This window comes from Aphelocoma coerulescens (genome assembly GCF_041296385.1).
Source record: "Aphelocoma coerulescens isolate FSJ_1873_10779 chromosome Z unlocalized genomic scaffold, UR_Acoe_1.0 ChrZ, whole genome shotgun sequence".
NCBI lineage: Eukaryota > Metazoa > Chordata > Aves > Passeriformes > Corvidae > Aphelocoma > Aphelocoma coerulescens.
The window spans coordinates 68714291-68732904 of record NW_027184085.1 but is presented as its reverse complement, the minus strand read 5'-3'; the positions used below and the strand labels follow the sequence as shown (position 1 = coordinate 68732904).

Below are 18614 nucleotides of genomic sequence, written 5' to 3'. Positions count from 1 at the left end.
TAGGGCTTCCTCCAGCAACTCATCCAGTTCCTTTTCTGGCCATTTTTCTAATTTTTTAATTTCCTCCTGATGTCAGGCCAGGAATGAAGTACAAAATGTACTTCCATCATAGTCTTGCCACCTTGACTGTCTAGGTCAATCACTGAAGAGAGTTGGATGTTGTTCCTTAACCGAGCCATCCAAGCTGCTGGGGACTCATCCTTTCCCTGTTCCCCACAAAATGCCTTTTTCATATTATCAACCCGGGGAACAGCTTCTCTGATACCTTTTATAATTAGATTTCTGTAATCTTTCATGTTCTTTCTGATTTCTTCAGAATTTGGATTCCATTCAGGGTCTGTCAGTGGTAATTTTTGTTCTCCAATTGGGCCCTGATTAGAATTATTTTCTCTGTCCCAGACTGTCACTCCTGCGGCTCTAATCAGTTTTCGTTCCTCAATGGTGAATAAGGAGTGTAGGATGGATTGTATCTCTCCCCAGTTATAAATACTAGGGCCGAGGAATTGATCAAATTGATCAGCTAACCCAATGGGGTCAGCCATTAAGACTTTTCATTTCTTTTTTAAATTCTCGTACCTCAGATGAAGCCAGAGGTCCAACTACATAACCAATTCCTCCTTGAGCACTTCCCATGGGTACCTCTCTAAGAGGTAAAACTTTAGACTCATTGGGAACTGCTAAAGCAGGTGGGACAGTCAGGTGTTTTAAATGATTTCTTTCTAGTGCAAGATGCTGGGCCATCCTGGCTAGAAGAAATCTTGTGTCCGGCTGTCTTTTTGTGAGAGCAGGAAGGAACAGAAGTTCCTTTTTCACTTTCATTCTCACTTTCTGAGTCCCTTTCGGTTGGGTGACTCGATGAAGGGAGGACCCTTTCTTGTTGGATTTGGACTTTCATTGCTGGAGGAGTTACTGGAGGAAGGTAATCTAGAGGGTCCCACTTTGGTTGATTTAATTTAGTTTTTTGTTTTTCTTTTTGTTTTGCTTCTTCTGCAGTGGGTAAAATTTGGTTTGAATTTTTATTATGACCAATTGAATTAGATTTTGTTTCCTCTTCCAATTCTTTTTCCTTGTCTTGTTCTTCATCTTGTTTTTGCCACTAATTTAACCAAATTTTAGCATAGTCTAATTCATCAGAATGTTTTGGAGCTTTGTAATGTACATAGGAATGTAAAGCTTCGCAAAACCACTTTTCAGAAGACCCATACTTGGGCCACTTGAGCCCATCTTTGTGAATTTTATGTTTTGGCCACTTAAAAACACAGTACCTAATCATTTGGCACTGGTCTTTTTCTTTAGTTAAAACATCTTCCCACTTTAAAAGCACTTGCCGTAATGGGCTGTCTGGGAAGATTTTGTATTTCTTCATTGGGTCTTTTCTTTTGCTATTTGCTTGTCCCATTTCATTGCTGGGAAGCAGACAAGTAGCTTGTGCAGAAGAATTTGTTAAATTAAATACACCAAAGTATTGTATAATGAAAACAAACCAAAATATTGTATAATAAGATAATACTATGAAATAACTTAAAATCAATATACTATCAGAATATAAAGTCACAATAGTAATAGATTTATAAGCATAAAACACAATACAACTAATGCATCGTAAAGTAAGTAAAGATAGTAGATGTATAACGGAATTAATGATGGTGGATTTGTGGGAAAATTAAATATGGTAGACTGGTGGAAAAATAAATATGGTGGATCTGTGGGAAAAACAAATATGGTGAACTAAAAGAAATTAATTTTAGATTACAATGGGAATGATTAGTGTGTATTTAAATCGTTTATGATATGACTGAAATTTACATAGCTTAATATATATATATTAGAGACAACAGTCATTTTTATTCGCAGAAAAGGTTAAAACGGCGGCCCTCCCCGCCTTAAGTAATTTGTTAATTTAAAGACATAGATTTGACTGCAAATTTAAAATATTTATAATTGAATTAAAGGAAAAAGATTCTAATGAATAACATAAACAGCAATCCAAAGTGCCAAAACGGTATTCTAGGACTAAAGCAGATAAATCACAACTGTAATCCAATAAATCAAACAATCTGAACCAACAGAGAGTATAAAGGTGCTAGATAGCACAGACCGCAAGAGTCCAACTAAAACAAACTCACACATTCACTTAGAACAACAATATGGCATCAGATATTTAATATTATAAATTAAAAAGACTGTTCCTAGAACAAATTAAAAGGACACAAAATGGCGGCCCTTCCCACCAAAAATAAGATTTCAAAATGGCAGCTCTTCCCACCAAAATTTAGAAAATTCAAAATGGCGGCCCTTCCCACCAAAAAAAAAGGAGTTTAAAACGATGGGTCTCTTCGGTTCTAGACCTGAAGAGACTGGGACACTAATAAAATTGAACTGGGGGTGCGCGCCCCCCTAAAACGTGAAAACCTCCCCAAGAAAGGCCAACCACCTGGATGTTCTCCTCTGTATCCCTAAAGGGTGATCCCTCATGGTGTGCCCTTAGAAATGAATCCCTTCAAGCACATTAGCACTCACACTGGGGACAGCCAACCCCACAGTCACACTTAAAAGAGGGATTCCACTTGAAGGTTTCCCAAAAACGAGTGGCCCTAAAAAGGGTAGGTCCCTACCTAAATACCCTTTAAGAAGGGGTCAGGCCTTAGCAAGTCCTTCTCCACCCGAGGTGTCCTTTCTCTGCTGTGGTGATCCTTGCAGCAGTCTGGGAAATCCAAGGGGAAACAAAAATCGCAAAAATTCAAAAATAGTAAAATTAACTAAAATCCCTGGATTTTAGGGCAAAAAGAAGGATCTCGGACGAGGTCCCAAAAGAGTTGTGAGGAAAAATACAATTCTTACTTTATTTAAAAAAAATAAAATAATTTATTTAAAGCAGAAAAGTTACAAAAATTGGGAAAACATGAAAATTTGGGATTCTAAGGCTTGGTAGGTGGTATGCCCGAGGAGTGCAGGGATCTGAGATCTTTGGCTGAAATAGCACTGAAACTCAGATGGTGAAAAAGCACTTGCAGTGCTGAGGTGACTCTTGGCTAATCCAAGAGTCTTAGGATTTATTAAAAGCTCCTTGATAGGAGTTAGGCCTTTAGTGCTCAGCACTGGTCTCCACCAACAGCTAACCTGGAGGTGTGTGAGCTTGTGTGGCTCTGCACACTGTGTTTTATAGTGCCTTTGCTCCGCCCCAGTCTCCCCACAGCCCACCCACAGTCCGCCTCTTTGGTTTGAAATGGTTGGTGCTTTCCCTTTGTGAGATCATCTCAGTCCACCAATAGCTCGTCGTTGTCAAGGAAGTGATGTCAGTTGAAGTAAGGGCAGGAAAGTACCCTCATTAAAATTCGGATTACCATGGAGCTGGCCTGGAGGGTAATGGTTGAGGAGCTAAAAATAGCTTTTGGCTGTTAGAAACTGGGGTTTTGGAGTTAGCCTTTGAATTAAGGTACAAACTAAAAACACTTTAAAAAATATTAAAGTACATCCAAAACATGTTAAAATACTTGTAAAAGTATACAATAAACATGGGAAAGATAACTCTTGTGGTTTACATGTGGTTTGAGGTTTGAGAAGGGAGCATAACTTGGGAATTTTATTAACTGGGGATTTTTAACTGGGAATAGTGCAACTCTTTTAATAAACTACTTTGAACAATTGGAAATAGTGATGATAAAACTTGTTTTTTGTACCTGGGCTGATGGGTTAATTTTGATATTCAAATTTAAAAATACTTAACCCAGAATTAATTAAAACACTTAATATGCAAAGACCAAACATAATTAGGGATTTCATTTATGACAGTTGAGGTGCGGCAATTTTCCCATAACAATAAATTTAAAAGGCAGATTCAATTTGCATCGATGCGCCTGCCTTTCACGCATCTTCACCTCTACGTTTTCCAGGGCGGCTTTTGCCTCCATGGTAAGAGTCCTAGGAGAACTCAGCTCCTCTCTCCCTTTCAACAAGTTGAAGAAGGGGGCTAGGTCTTCTGTTGTAATCCCTAGCCAGGCTCTTACCCAACCTAAAGCACCACACAAGGAATGGAGGTCCGCTAATGTCTGTGGATTGTTATTAATTTCCAATTTCTGAGGAACAATGGTCCTCTTTGTAATTTCCAGTCCCAGATATTGTGAGGGGGGCATCTTCTGGACTTTATCTTCCTGCAGGGTGAACCCTGCTTTGGTCAAAACACTTACAACTTGGTCAAGTGTGTCTCTAAGTAAATGGTCATCAGGCACGCACACTAGCACTTCCTCTATATAATGCAGGATGGCGGCTTTCCCCGTGGTGGCACGGATCAGGGACAGCAATGAAGTGATATACCACTGGCAGATTGTCGGAGAATTCTTCATCCCTTGTGGGAGAACATGCCAATGATAACACTTCATTGGGGCTTCTCGGTTGGTGGTGGGAACCGAGAAGGCAAACCATGGAGCATCAGCTGGATCGAGGGGAATTTTAAAAAAGCAATCCTTGATATCAAATACTGCCAGATTCCAATTTTGAGGGAGCATTGCTGGGGAAGGCATTCCTGATTGAAGGGGCCCCATGTCCACAGTGATCTTATTAATTTCACGAAGGTTGTGGAGGAGTTGCCACTTGTCTCCCCCCGGCTTCTTGATAACAAAGACCGGAGAGTTCCAAGGGCTGAAAGTTGGCTCAATGTTTCCTTGAGCCAACTGCTCCTCAATGAGTTTGTTGAGCGCCTTTAATTTATCTCCACTTAGCGGCCACTGATCCACCCATACAGGCAAATCAGTTGTCCAATTGAGTTTTTGAGTGGGGTGCTCCACAGTGGCCGCAATTAAAAATCCTGAGGGGTTTTCGGGATCTCCAATCTCATCCCCCATTATGATATGGCATCCTGTCCCCACAGGGGTGCCTGATAGTCTGTTACAAACAGGCGGAAGTTGGCCAATTTCCCATCTGGCCCCTCAATTTGCACAATGCTCTTGGATATTTGTGCCAGTTTGTCCCTCCGATTCCCTGGATGCGTCCAGCCATGGGTTGCAGCAGCCATTCCCCGGGGGGAATGATCCTGACATCTGCCCCCGTGTCCAGCAGGCCTTCAAGACAAATGGCTTCATTGCCTCGCTGGACATTACAATAAATAATTGGTTTGTTCTCACCCACACTTCTGCCCAGTAGACACCTGGTGCCTTATGGTCTACTGGGATTCCTGATGGAATGGAGATGGCTTGGGCAATGATCTGTCCTTTAGCCAAATAGAAGGGTGGGTTTACACACTGTGCCACAATTAGAAGTCCTGCCGCGTCATTTGTGAGAATGTCTGGGCATACTTCCAACTCCTGGGGTGTGTGCTTGGTGTCTCCGATGGCCGTGTACTTACAGGTGGACTCTGAAGGCATCAGTCTTCCTCCCAGTGGGTCCACTGCAACCACTGTCCATTGATCTGACCGAAACCACTGATCTCCATTGGTTGTCAATGCCAGTGGCAGTTGAGGGTGCCATATATCCTTGGGGCCCCTAGAAGTGAAAAGAAACACTCTGTCTGAGTCTTGATGAGGTAACTTCTTGTGTCCGGTGATAAATGTTTCTCTCTTGTCTCCCCCTTTCTCCGCAGGCCCTGCCTCATTTTTATTTCCATGTGAGGCAGGACCGCACTGCGCTCCTAGTTTTTTTTTTGAAGCAGCTTCACGCACTGGTGGTGGTGGCGGCACCCTCCCCCCCTTTCCCTTACCACACCCATCGGTGCATTCGTGCAAAATCTTGCAATGTGCCCTATCCCCTGACATGTGAAACATATAATTCCTGGAGTTCTCCCCTTTTGTTGTTGTCTCGGTTGCATTGATCTCAGGGGGCGCCTGTGGGGGAACTGGCTGGTGGGCGGCCAGAGCCGCAGGTGGAGCCGGTCTTCTCGGTGGAGGCCTTACGTCCATGGTGGCGGCCTTTTTCGTGCAGGCCTCCACCAATGCAGGGAGTGATGCTTCTGGATAGACCGGCATCCTGGCGATCACCATCTTACACACCTCATTGGCTTTCTCCTTGGCTGCTTCGAGGATGATCCATTGGGTGCATCGTTTGGTCTGCGACCTGCCTCTCCACCTGTGCTCTGATTTTGTCAACAAATTCAATGAAGGACTCACCAGGGGCTTGTCTTATGTTAATGTAACTTTTAGGGGCTTCTGCATCGGGTGCGGGGATAGAAAGGAATGCCTTCTCTGCTGCCCCCATGACCCTTGTGAGAACAGCCTTAGGTATTACTCAGGCCTGTTCTCCAGGTTCTCTTCAGTCCCCCTCGCTGCACAGGTGGTCAAATGTCAAAGACGACTGGTCAGCATCAACAGCCATGTCTCTGCTTCTGCAAAGCTCAGTAAGGAGTGGCTGTAAGGACCGTTTCCATGTCTGCTCCCACAACAGATATTTGATTGGGGTTAACAGACATGTAAACAAGTCATTAATGTCCCAAGGGACAAGCTCGTTTGAGGAAAATGTGGCTTTAAGAAGACCTTTGAAATATTCACTTGGCCAAACTGCCTTTGGGCTTTGCAGAGCTCCTTTTTGCTTTGGTAGGAAAAAGGCTTCCATCCTCGGAGGCCTCCTCCTACCCCACCATAGGTAACAGGTGTGGCATGGTAGACCGGCCCCAGTTCCAGGTTCCAGGCCCCAGGTCCATCACATCTGGCTCCGATGGCATGGGAACCGGATATTGGAGTGTGGAAACCAGAAGTGGGTAGGCGGGGTCAGCAGAGAAGTGGGAGGGAACAGGGACGGGACCGGTATCCACTCCGGAAAAGGCAGACCAATTGTGGAGGATGTCCCACGAGGGAGGAGGAAGGGGCTCGGGGTCCTGGGAAAAGGGGTGTGGTGAGGGGCAGGGAGGAAGTTCGGGTGGAAGAAAGGAAGAGGAAGAGTTTGGTGGAAAAGGATTATGGGGAGAAGAAGTGCAAGAGGGGGGTCCGACCACATGGTCCCCTCCATCTTGAGCCTCCCGGGAACCATTTTGAGGGTTCGGGAGGAATAGGAGTGAGGGACTAGGAGATGGGTAGGGAGATGATAACACGGTTCGGGAGCAACGGGAAGGACGAGGGGAAGGATAGGGAGACACTCGGGAGGACTGGGGAGATCGGGAAGGACATAGGGATGGACAAGGGGAACAAGTGGAATCAGGGGTGGATGGGTCTGAACTGGGGATATCAAACCTAACAACTTTGGGAGACGGAACTGGGGCAGACGGTTTAAGGATAGAAGTCTTGGCTGGCGGGCCCTGCCGACCAAGACCAGGGGACTGGGGGGTTCGCGAGGAGCCAGGGAGACTGGCACCACTGCGGCTACCCTGCGTTACACGGGTTGCTCCTTGGGAACCACCCAGAGAGGGATTAGGGGAAGGGGTAGAGGTGTGAGGAGGAACAGGGAAAGAACTGGGGGGCTCTTTTTCCATTCCCAGTCTTTCTCTAACTGTTAACCGAATTAAAACATACAATGGGATAAATTTGGATGCCTGGGTGTCCCTCTCACTCACCTTTTGAGGGAGCGTTACCCCCACCACATTCCAGAAGGGGAGCGAGGTCACATCTCCTGGGGACACCCGTGGGAAATGGAAAAAGAGCCAACGAACAAACTTTTCTAACAAACCCCTTTTTAAACTTTTTGCCCCCTTCCTCCAGAAGTCCCAAAACTTGGAAGTAAAATCCCTGCTGCTGTGCTGACAAACGTGCCCATCTCTGAAAAATTCAAACACCACAAAACCGATAAAACTGGGGGCCTCAAAAACAAAACTGTCAGCACAACACTTACCCCTACCTACAGCAAAACAGAAACTTAGAAGAACCTAAAAGAAAGGGTCCAGGAGCACTCAGGGGTTCACACACTCGCCCCTCCACACAAAGGGGGCACCCCTACACACACACACACACAATGGCCCCACTCTGATCCCCTGGCCAACAGGGATACTCACCACTTGCTCCGCTGGACAAAGGTGCTGTAGGCAGGGTCCCTCTCCCTGGACACGATCCCTCCGGCGCTGAGGGACTACCGTGTCCGTCCCCGGGAGCGCCACCTGACAAAAATGGGTCTGCTCTCACCGGGGTGCTGATGTGCCAATGGATTTCAGAAACAATCCTTGGCGTGGCGTGTCGGACCCTCAGGGAGGCCCCAATTTGGGCGCCAGCTGTAGCAGTGACCGCTCGCTTCTCAGCCCGGACAGCACCAGCGGTGTGCGGCAGGAGTGGGGAGCAGCCGGAGGCTCTCAGCTTTAAAGCTGCTCCTCAGGAGCTCAGCTCTGCTCAGGGGAGCTGAAGCTCCAGGCACAGTAGCTGTCAGCAGTCAGGAATGAGGGAGAGGATAAAAAGTAGTGAGGAGGCTTGCCACAGGAGGTAATCCAGGTTTATTGAAGGGTATCCACAGAGGGCAAGCCGCGATCAGATCTGAACAACTTATAAGGAGGTGTTACAACGGGGGTGGCTTGAAAGGGGACCAATAGGGATCTCTAAGGGAGGGATATGGATAGGGATTGACATTCACATAAACCAATAATCTTGAGGGGTAGAGGGAAAAGGGTCACATGCCCCAATGGGGCATCCTGGTTTAGGGGATTCCCAAGAGGGAAGGTATCTGAGGGGACAGGATTTCGGGGGATTGACAGGGACCATATAAGGATTATTAGGGAGGGCTTTGGTGACAGGCACAGAACTTTCAGGAATAATGGGACGGGTTTGGGTGATTGATGGGGAACTGACTAGAACACGGGGAGGAGAACGACCATGTAGGGAATACGGGGGGAGTGGCTTGGGTCTGGGGCAAACCGACTGGGAATAGAAGTGGGGAAGGTAGGGATGAACCATTGGGATACAGAGAACATGTGAAAATACAATAAAAATATTGCATCACCACAGCAACCAATGGGATACAATCAAGGGGGAGGATACAATCTAAAAAGAACCAGTAAGGGAAACAGGGAGGCAAGAGTCACAACAGGGAGCCAATAAACAACCAAACAAGGGAGAACCTTCTAGAACAGGGGGAGGTGGTTCGAGCCCGGGAGCCACCCAGGGAGATGCGGCCTAGACCTCGGTGCCACCCAGTGATCCACCCTCCGACCCACTGTCTTGGGTGGGGAAATCCCCCCAATGGATGGCCCTGGCTTGAGTGGCATTTGACTGCTTCAGCCCAGGAATGGGCTGAGTCACCACAACACTGCCACTGTCGCAGTAGGCACTGCCACGTGGTAGGTGCTGCGACCTTCCCGAAAACGTTTCCAAGTAGGAAACGCTTTACCAAGTAGGCTTGGTAAGGCCACTACACGCAGCACACGCACAGACACAGGCTCACACACGCTGGATAGCTATCAGGAACAGGTGGATGACAGAGCAGGAAGGGTCTTCATATGGGGTTCCATGGGAGGGGTTTATTCCAGCCGTGCGAAGGGGTCCAGGGACAAAGACAAGGGATCAGGGAAGGCTCCGGGGTTATATACGAGGGTGGAGGGAGCATCAGGGACCAATAATCTGAGGGTGCAGGGGCAGTACACAGGCGGGGCTAGGGCAAGGGGGCCAACAGGGAAGGTCCAAGGGAGTGGCAAAGGAACAGGAGCCAATGGGGGAACGGGAAAGGGGGAACTTCCTAGATCAGGGACATATAGGGTAGAAAAGGGGCAGGGAGGCCAGTGGGCCAGTCAGGGAAACAGAACTGGGGTACATTAACATAATCAAACAAAGCATCCTGGGAAAGCCTTCTGTGGTCTCCATGAGTAGGAGATAATAGGCTCAGAGCCTTTCCTCCAAGGGACTTTTGAGGTCTCTGAATCAGTAGGCCTACCAGCCTCCACATGCCTCTCCTAAACACGTGCTGGCTGAGTCTGATCCCCCAGCCATCCTGTAGGTGCTGTGTGATGGCACTCAGGATGATGTGTTCCATAACTTTGCCAGGCACCAAGGTCAGACTGACAGGTCTGGAAGTGTCTGAGATCCTCCTTTCGGCCTTCTTGTGGATGGGGTCACATTGGCACCTTCAGTCCTCTGGGACCTCCCTGGTGAGCCAGGACTGATGATAAATGAATGGAGAGTGGCTTGGAGAGCTCTTTCACGAGCTCCCTCATCACACTAGGATGGATCCCATCTGCTCCCATATACTTCTGAGCATCTAAGTGGCTCAGCAGGTCATTGATCCCCAGGGATCAGTGCTGGGGCCAGTCCTGTTTCATATCTTCATTGATGATCTGGATGAGGGGATTGAGTCCACCATCAGTAAATTTGTAGATGACATGAAGCTGGGAGTGAGTGTTGATCTGTTGGAGGGTAGGAGGAGTCTGCAAAGGCACCTGGACAGGCTGGATAGATGGGCCGAGTCCAAAAACATGAAGTTTAACAAGTCCAGTGCCAAGTCCTGCACTGTGGCCACAACAACCCCTGCAGTGCTAAAGGCTGGGGGCAGAGTGGCTGGACAGTGCCTGGGTAGAAAGGGACCTGGGGGCACTGGTCAACAACCGACTGAACATGAGCCAGCAGTGTGCCAAGGTGGCCAAAAAGGCCAGTGGCATCCTGGCCTGTATCAGGAATGGCGTGGCCAGCAGGAGCAGGGAGGTCATTGTTCCCCTGTACTGGGCACTGGTGAGGCCACACCTCGAGTGCTGTGTCCAGTTCTGGGCCCCCCAGTTTAGGAAGGATGCTGAGATGCTTGAATGTGTCCAGAGGAGGGCAACAAGGCTGGTGAAGGGCTCGTGTGAAGAGTGGCTGAGGGAGCTGGGGTTGTTTAGCCTGGAAAAAAGGAGACTCACGGGTGACCTTATCACTCTCTGCAACTCCCTGACAGGAGGGGGCAGCCGGGGGAAGTCGAGCTCTGCTCCCAGGGAACGAGGGACAACACGAAGAGGACACAGCCTCAAGCTGCACCAGGGGAGGTTTAGGCTGGACAGTAGAAAAAAATTCTGCACAGAAAGAGTGATTGGGCATTGGAATGGGCTGCCCAGGGAGGGGGTGGAGTCAGTGTTCCTTGGAGGTGTGTAAGGGAAGAATGGATGTGGCACTTGCTGCCGTGGTTTAATTGACAAGGTGGTGTCAGGTCACAGGTTGGACTTGATGATCTCCAAGGTCTTTTCCAACCTAATTGATTCTGTGACTTTGTGAAATGTCCAAGCCCTTTTTTTTCTTAAATGGAAACATGACTCTTTATGGAGACTATTAATTTATAACGAATGATTATTTAATGTTTGTGGTTAATCATGATCACTCAGTCTTATTTTTTTCTCTTATTAATAAGATGGCTGTTTGAATGTAAAACAAGTCAATTATTTAGATTAAGCCCTCTGTTTCAAAAGCATTGAAGGAATACCAAGTTGTATTTCTCAGAGTTGCATGGAAAAGCCTGGAAAGTAGAACTATACTTTTACAATAATGAATTGTTGCTTTTTTGATCTGAAACATTAGACCTCTATCATGGATTTTTCTGGTTTAGTATTATAATTAGTAGTAGTAATTTATTTTACTTTTCTTCCAATTATTAAACTGTTCTTATTTCAACCCATGGAATTCCCTTTTCTCTTCTCCTCCCTGGAGGAGTGAGTAATTGCCAGCCGGGGTTAAACCATTAGAGCAAAAATGACATTTGGTAAGTTTCCCATGCTATTTCAAGATCCCCCATAGGCAAATGAAAAACAAGGGGAAAAAAAATATCAAAGCACTTCCCATCTTTCATTAGAAACTTTATTGCATTAACCTACAGGTATGTGAAGTGAAGTGAAATATATGGTAGTGAGAGGGAGAATGATGAACATCAGTCATCTTTGGAAAATATATATGTTTTCACAACCAAACACTTTTGTTACAACTAAGAAAAAAAAAAAAAGCCAGGCATACTTGATAGGTTTCCTTTAAAAATATAATACAATTCAATCATATCAAAGTGAAGTCTTGTGGGCTAAAAAACTGAAAAAAGTTATGTTCAGTGCTCTAGCACTAGTATGAGTGTATCAAATGACAAGGTTTTCTCTACAGTAATTGATAAACACACACTCATTTGTTTTCAGTAATTTCAGATACTGTATATACAATCTTTAATATAAAGCATTTTTTGTCAAAACTAGCTCTGTATTCTTAGGTCTGGACTTTAGAGCTTCGGTGTAAGAATTACTATTTGGACACAGATAAGAAATTGGAGTTACTGTACTTGAAAATCCAATGTATTTACAGAACACATTCCTTGCTTTTGATTTTATTTTATCCTAACTTCACTTCAATATGAACTTGCAGATTGTCTCAGCAGAACGTGTGAGTACAATGAAATCTTCCTTCCCATAATCTGCATGTGCATCTCCAATTAAAGTTAATGGAAGTTCTCTGGGTAGATCAAGATAAGGACAGATTGGATGTGTAACAGTGTGGTGTGATTAAAAATCTTTGATACAGTAAAAAGCCGTGAGGTTCATTATGCTTCTAAGTGGCCTGAATTAATGATGCCTACAGTATTTAAAGCCTGAAGTTTATACTCACTACTTTAAAGTCAGCTAATAGCTTTGTGCAGCCTTTTATTAAAATGGTGACACGTTTCTAGGGGAGAGCTACCTCCATTTTCAATGCTATATTTTGTCACTATTGTAATGTGAATATATAGAGGCAAGGCATCCCTTTCCATTCCTGTCTGTGGTGAAGCCAGTTCTCTGAGTGCTTGCTAAAATTGCTACATAACTGACCCATTCAGTCTCCTCCACCGTACAGAATGCACTTCCAGAAGTATTTAAGTTGTGTGAAGACCACAGTGGGATCTACAAGAAGAGCTGTCTGGCAGTCACGAGGATTGAGCTGGGGATCTCTGAAGCTGAGAGCAGAGTGCACTCCAGGAAATCAGTGTTCTGAGCACCTTACCAAGAATCCTTCTCTGAATTTTCACAAGCCATTTGCTTGCCCTGTACGTACTGCAGATCCAGCTCGGATTTACACAGACATTGCTACTGCTGACTACACAGCAGGCGTTTTACCCACATGCAGAAAGGCAGACCTCAGTAATGGGTATATTTAGAGCACACACAATAAGCAAAATTATAGTAAACTCATCTACTTTCATGGATATTTGACTGAATGTATCACGTTGAGGGTATGTGATACACTGGAAATTTAAAAAACCTCCCAACATTTGTTCAGCTCTTCACTTTTCCATGTTAAAAGAATTGTTTATATGATGATTTACCTCGTGGTCTTCAAAAAGAGTAATAAGTTTTTATGAGCTCCCAATTGTTAAATGCAGCAGTTTCTATTCATGGCTTTAGAGAAGAAAGGTTTTATTTTGAAGTCTGTTTCACACAATACAAAAAAGATGTATATACCAGTAGCTCTACATTTTATCTATATGCATACAAACCCAGGCAATACTTCATCTTAGACAGGGAACCTGGCAACCAGCCTTTGAAATCTTCTAGCTAAATTCTGTACTTGCAAAATCCAAAGGTAATGGAATTCTTTATTCCGAGGATGTACAAGAAATGCCCAGGGAATTGCAGAACAGCCAGTATCCTTTTCCCCATCCATCAGGGACACACCAACCCTGGGCACAAGGTGCTACAGAGGCACTGCCAGGTCACGTTAAATGCTGGCAGATCACTCCTAAGTTCCTAGAAGTAACTTTCCACTGAAAGAGGATGTCAGGTCTGTAGCAACTGTTTTACCCTTAGGTTGACGTGTTTGGGGAAAATTCTGTCCCATGGACGGATACCTTGGTGAATTTAATTTCCACTGAATCGTGCAGTTCATAATAGGGTATTTTGGAAAGAGTGAAAGCCTCCTTTGGGAAAAAAAAAGGGCTCTTTTGGAGAGATGGTCTCCATCTGCATGGTCAACAGAGTCAGATAAACTTCAAGGAGGAACTGTTTTTTACTTTTCTTCCGCATTCTTGCTGTTCTCAACAAGAACACCTTGATTTTTTTTCCCCCCGAATTAATGAATTAAGCTGAACTGTTATGTATTTTCCAATCACCTGTGACAGACATCAGTGTGACACGAATTCTTACTTTGATCCTCTTGCTCTGCCCAGAGGTCCCTTGAACCGGACAAAATAAAGGCCAGTTGGCAAAAATGCAAAAGAAATGGACACACACTAGAATAATTTTGCAGTTACAAGCTAGTTCACTAAAAACACAGACACACAGTGTAAAAATGGAGACAGAAGTTAATGAAGGTAGGGGGGTACATGTGTCACATTATTAGCAATGCAAAAGACCAGCTTAAGCATGTGTTTCCCTACATCAACTATAAAAAAGAAAAGGTGCCTTTTTAGCAAGTATGCACAGAGTTTGCTTAGTTATTTCTAAGAAAAAAAAGTCAGAACACTTTACTATCTTTACCCTATATTACAGTCATTATTACTACCTTTTTATAAAATGTAAACCCTTCCTTGCAGTTAAGATTTACAGAAGTCATCACCTTTGTCCACTCCTTACATAATCAGTCCATGGTGACAAAAATAAACTGATTCAACTTACAAATTTTTTTAAGTAATAACTGATATGTTGTGGATTATTAGTTTGTGTGTGGCAGAAACAGTGGTCAGAATTGCAACATAATGAAGCTGAACTGCAGCAAAATACTTATTGAAGACTGGTGCTGGGTCTGCAGTACTAAGAGATCTTGAAGCATCATGTAATATTGATGTATGCAATTACTTTATTTCCAGAAGTATTCAAGCAAAGTACATCCACCACCTGCAATGGACAGCAGAGCTTGATGATGGAGTTCCCAAACAACTGCAATATTGTGCTTACTTATCCCCATCAGATCTTGTTTCTTATAATATGTCTTGACTAAAGATAAGAATGGAAGGTAGAATTTGGCAAGGCAGTTTTCCTTCTACTAGTGAATAACTGGTGAATCAGATCACCTGTACAAAGTGGTATTTGGTAAATTGCACTGTCCTGGGAGTATTACTACTCTGAAACATGACAGACATGAAGCCTATATTTGAAGTCGCTAAAATGTGATGTTATCAAGACTAATCTGCAAACTACTATTTTTTTAAGCCAGTATATTACAGTATAAATGTGTTGCGTACCTGTTTCTATAAAATTTACTGTCATGAAAAAAAGAGAAAGAATAATCAGGATCCCCAGAGTGTGGCATTTGTCCATCTGTCACTTGTATACGCAATACAGACCTCGTGCTGAGATTCTGCTTAAGGTACAGCGATTATCTGCCGGACAGATTAGGAGCCAAGATAGATGGTAAACTAGAGAGGAAGGAGCACGACCATGCCACTCTGCCCCTTGAGAGTCTCAGGGTTGTAGGCATCAGCTTCTTGTGGGGTCATTCGCTGCTGACCCCCTTTGTGGAGGGCGTGGGGCTCTCTCGGATGGGAAGCAGGTCGTAGTGGCACGGAATGTGGCTGTTTTTTGGGAGGTCATAGGGATCCTGGCCAAAGCGCCCGCCGCCGCTGCCGAACGCGCCCTGGACAACGCTCACCGTGGGCTCTGTGAGGAGAGAGCACGTGCACTCAACGTTAGGAGCAGCGAACAGAACAAAAACTCTTGATATTTATATTTCATTGCAGTTTCTGCTTCAGAAAGATTCCTCATCATGCTGAGTCCTGAAACGCAGGTTTAGAAACACAGGGTGATATTTTGGCTTCACACTTCCAGCAGGGCCCTGCCGTGACAGAACCAAGTGGACCAGCATCTCTTCTTTACATGTGGGCAAATAAAAAATAAGAAAGCTTGAATTTGGGGTGTTCAATCAAGCTTTTTTTAACAGTCCTGAAAAGCACAGTGATGGATTTCAGAGTGATCTCTAATTGCAGACAGGAAAGGAAAATATAACCTGCGACACTGGACACAATTTATTACAGCCCAGAGATGATCACGATAGCTACCACTCCACAAGACCCCAAAGTTTTCTGTAACTAAAGAAATACAGTAACTAGGTAGGGCTCATATTAGTGGAATACTGTGTCTGTGGGTGAAGATGCCATTTTATTCTGATGAAGAGAAGGAAACAGAACTTTTCTATCCCTCCCATACACTTAGGCCAGCTGCATTTAGTCTAACCTAGAGCTGAACTATATTGCAATCAAATGCTAAGCTTATCTTACTCTGTTGTTTAAAGCAAGGCTTTCAGACCAGGGAAATTCAGAGGTACCTGTAGGTTACAGAACAGAGCTGAAGGTACTGCAAACCCTGTTTGTGTGAATAACACCAAAAGAGTAATAAGGTTGTTGTCACGGCTTTCGGACAGAACACAGAGCCTGAACACATCATTCTGTTTTTCCAGTGATTTTCACGTTTTTTTGATTAAACTGAATCAAAGAATAAAAAGCCCAGTGCTCTTTGTTCTCAACCCCAGCATCTAGGGGTAGATTTTGTACCTACCAACTTCATACACGTTCTTGTTGGCTGTGGCAGAGCCAGTGATCTCGGCGTAGGGAGAGTCGCGACGCGCTGGGGACTTCATTTCCACATAGCCACATTCTGAACTCTTTGGCACCAGAGCTGGTGGGTCTTTGATAGTAGCATAGGGGTTCTCAGAGCTGCTCAGTGAGCAGTTACTTAAATTGTATTCTGAGTTCTTCACCAGATCTACAAAAAGAAAAATGTGTTACTGTCTCAAGCATGCTACATGTTATGGACGTTGCTACCAAAAAGAAGGGTGTTCTTTAATGCTGAGTTCTGAAAAGTCACACAGAAATAAATATTTAAATGGAAACCAGTCATAACACTACAGAATTATTTACAGCAATCAATGAAAGCATCTCAACACGTATGCTCTTTAATGGATTCGATCTTGCCACCAGCAAATTACTGTTGCAAAGTCTTCAGTTCTGGTCAAAATGCCACTAGCATGATATAAAGATAATCTGTAGACTCAGTTTTTAACACGCACTTCTGCTCCTCCAAGTGCAGAACTCAGGACACTATTAGAATAACTGATCTGAGACTGCTCCCAAGAGCAGTGTCTGGGCAAAAGGCAGCATGATTTCTAGGGATGGCTTGGATGGTGCAAAGTTTGGGTATGCAGCCGCACTAAAATAACCAGCTGCTTCTACGCTTCTGTAAGGCACACGCGGGAGAACTGGAAAGGAAACATCAGGTGGCTTGTGATGTCAGGATTTAACTGAAGGATGAATAATTGGCTTCAGAGATGGGTTTGCTCGTGCTGGGAAGTCATTTTGTGGTGCTTGTGTTACTTTGTTCTCAGTGTTGCTTTGTGATATATTGTGTCACTTAAACTGAGACTTCCTTAGCTCATTCCTGACTCCGTATCCAACATGAGACTGACCTTGGTGGACCTGTCAGTGGATGGGTGCTCATGATTTTGTGACTCAATTGAACTGGGTTTTGTCTAATCATAGAATTGTAGAATCATTTAGGTGATGAAAGACCTTTCAGATCATTGAGTCCAACCATTTATGTGACACCAAATCCACCACTTAACCATGCTCCTAAGTGCCAAATCTTCACCTCTTTTAAATCCCCTTGGGGATGGTGACTCCACCATTTCCCTGGGCAGCCTGCACCAATGCTTGACAACTCTTTCAGTGAAGAAATTTTTCCTGATATCCAATGCCTCAATGCCTGTCTTACTGTGAGGGGCCCAGAGTTGCCCCCAGGATCTGAGGTGTGATCTCAGCACAGGGACAGTCACTGCCCTGCTCCTGCTGCCACACCACAGCTGGGACAGCCCAGTGGCCATTGGCCTTCCTGGCCACCTGGGCACCCCTGGGCTGTGTCCAGCTGCTGTCACCAGCATCCCCAGGGCCTTTCCCAGCTCTCCAGCCCCTCTGCCCTAGCCTGGAGCAGCAGGGGGTTGGTGTGAGCTAAGGGCAGGAAAAACCAGGTGTAATAAATCACTCTGTCAATTTAATTGTCCCCTATTACACATAAGGGGACAGGGACAAACCAGCTGCTGTCTGTCTGTGTATTTAACTCATTATCCATACGGACTTTGCTACACCTTTTCCATTGTGTGGATATCCAGGCACCCTTGGCATGCCTTAATCAGGTACCACAAACAATGACACGCACCGGGGTGGTACACTGTAAAGTCTTATGAGAAAACTGGGTAATTCAGATGATCAAAATATCAGATCACTGCCCTGAATTTCCAAAGCTTTTTCATTCCTGCTTGTGTCTCTGTATTTTGATATCCTTTCCAAGGGCCTGCAGTGGATGTGGTGAAGGTTTGTGGTCACGTAGACCATGCGAGCTGCAACTGGAATTGCCTCTCTTTTAAAGCCATTCAGCAGAGGCAGCATGTGTCCTCCTAACATCTTCTGCAGTCTAGAATTGAGCTGTGTTGTGACTCAAGCATGACAAAACATTAGATCTGTGTGACATACAGGGGACTCAAGATGACTTGGTTTGTTGTTTTTGTGGGGGTTTTTTGTCCTCCCTTCAAAAAAGAAAAAAAACCCCGCACCAGCAAACAAACCAATCATGCACTGGTTCAGTGTCTAGGAAAAATTTAGTCCAGGATTATTTCTGTATTCTCTTCACCCAGAAACCAAAGGTAGTTTAGAAGAGTAAAAGGAATGCCTATGTCATTTCATCTAAATACATCAGAAAACAACCTCACCTTTCAGGGACTTCCCCACATATCCTCTGTCAAGTCCAAAAGCACCTGAGGAAAAAATGATACAAAAACCAGAGTAGTTTTAAAATAAAAGAAAACAAAAGTGATTAGACAACAGAT

General features: G+C 44.8%; 2 protein-coding genes across 4 annotated transcripts in view; both read right to left on the bottom strand.

The window, feature by feature from the left end:
* Positions 1-6556: 6556 nt before the first annotated feature.
* On the bottom strand, positions 6557-7393 carry LOC138103881 (uncharacterized). Its single transcript, XM_069002492.1, has one exon. It carries the CDS (start codon positions 7391-7393, stop codon positions 6557-6559), a length of 837 nt encoding a protein of 278 aa, XP_068858593.1.
* A 4236-nt stretch (positions 7394-11629) lies between these two features.
* The window catches only part of MEGF10 (multiple EGF like domains 10), an 86665-nt gene continuing 79680 nt past the window's right edge, over positions 11630-18614 (bottom strand). For all 3 annotated transcript variants that reach the window (XM_069001496.1, XM_069001495.1, XM_069001497.1), the window contains 3 exons: positions 18498-18542; positions 16295-16501; positions 11630-15400 (listed from right to left, as the gene is read on the bottom strand). In XM_069001496.1, the coding sequence (XP_068857597.1) occupies positions 15237-15400; positions 16295-16501; positions 18498-18542 (416 nt within the window). In that variant the 3' untranslated portion in view covers positions 11630-15236. The remainder of the gene's footprint in view (positions 15401-16294; positions 16502-18497; positions 18543-18614) is intronic.

Excerpts from the sequence above, each read along its gene's own strand:
- LOC138103881 (XM_069002492.1), bottom strand. The coding sequence starts at position 7,393 with ATGGAAAAAGAGCCCCCCAGTTCTTTCCCTGTTCCTCCTCACACCTCT.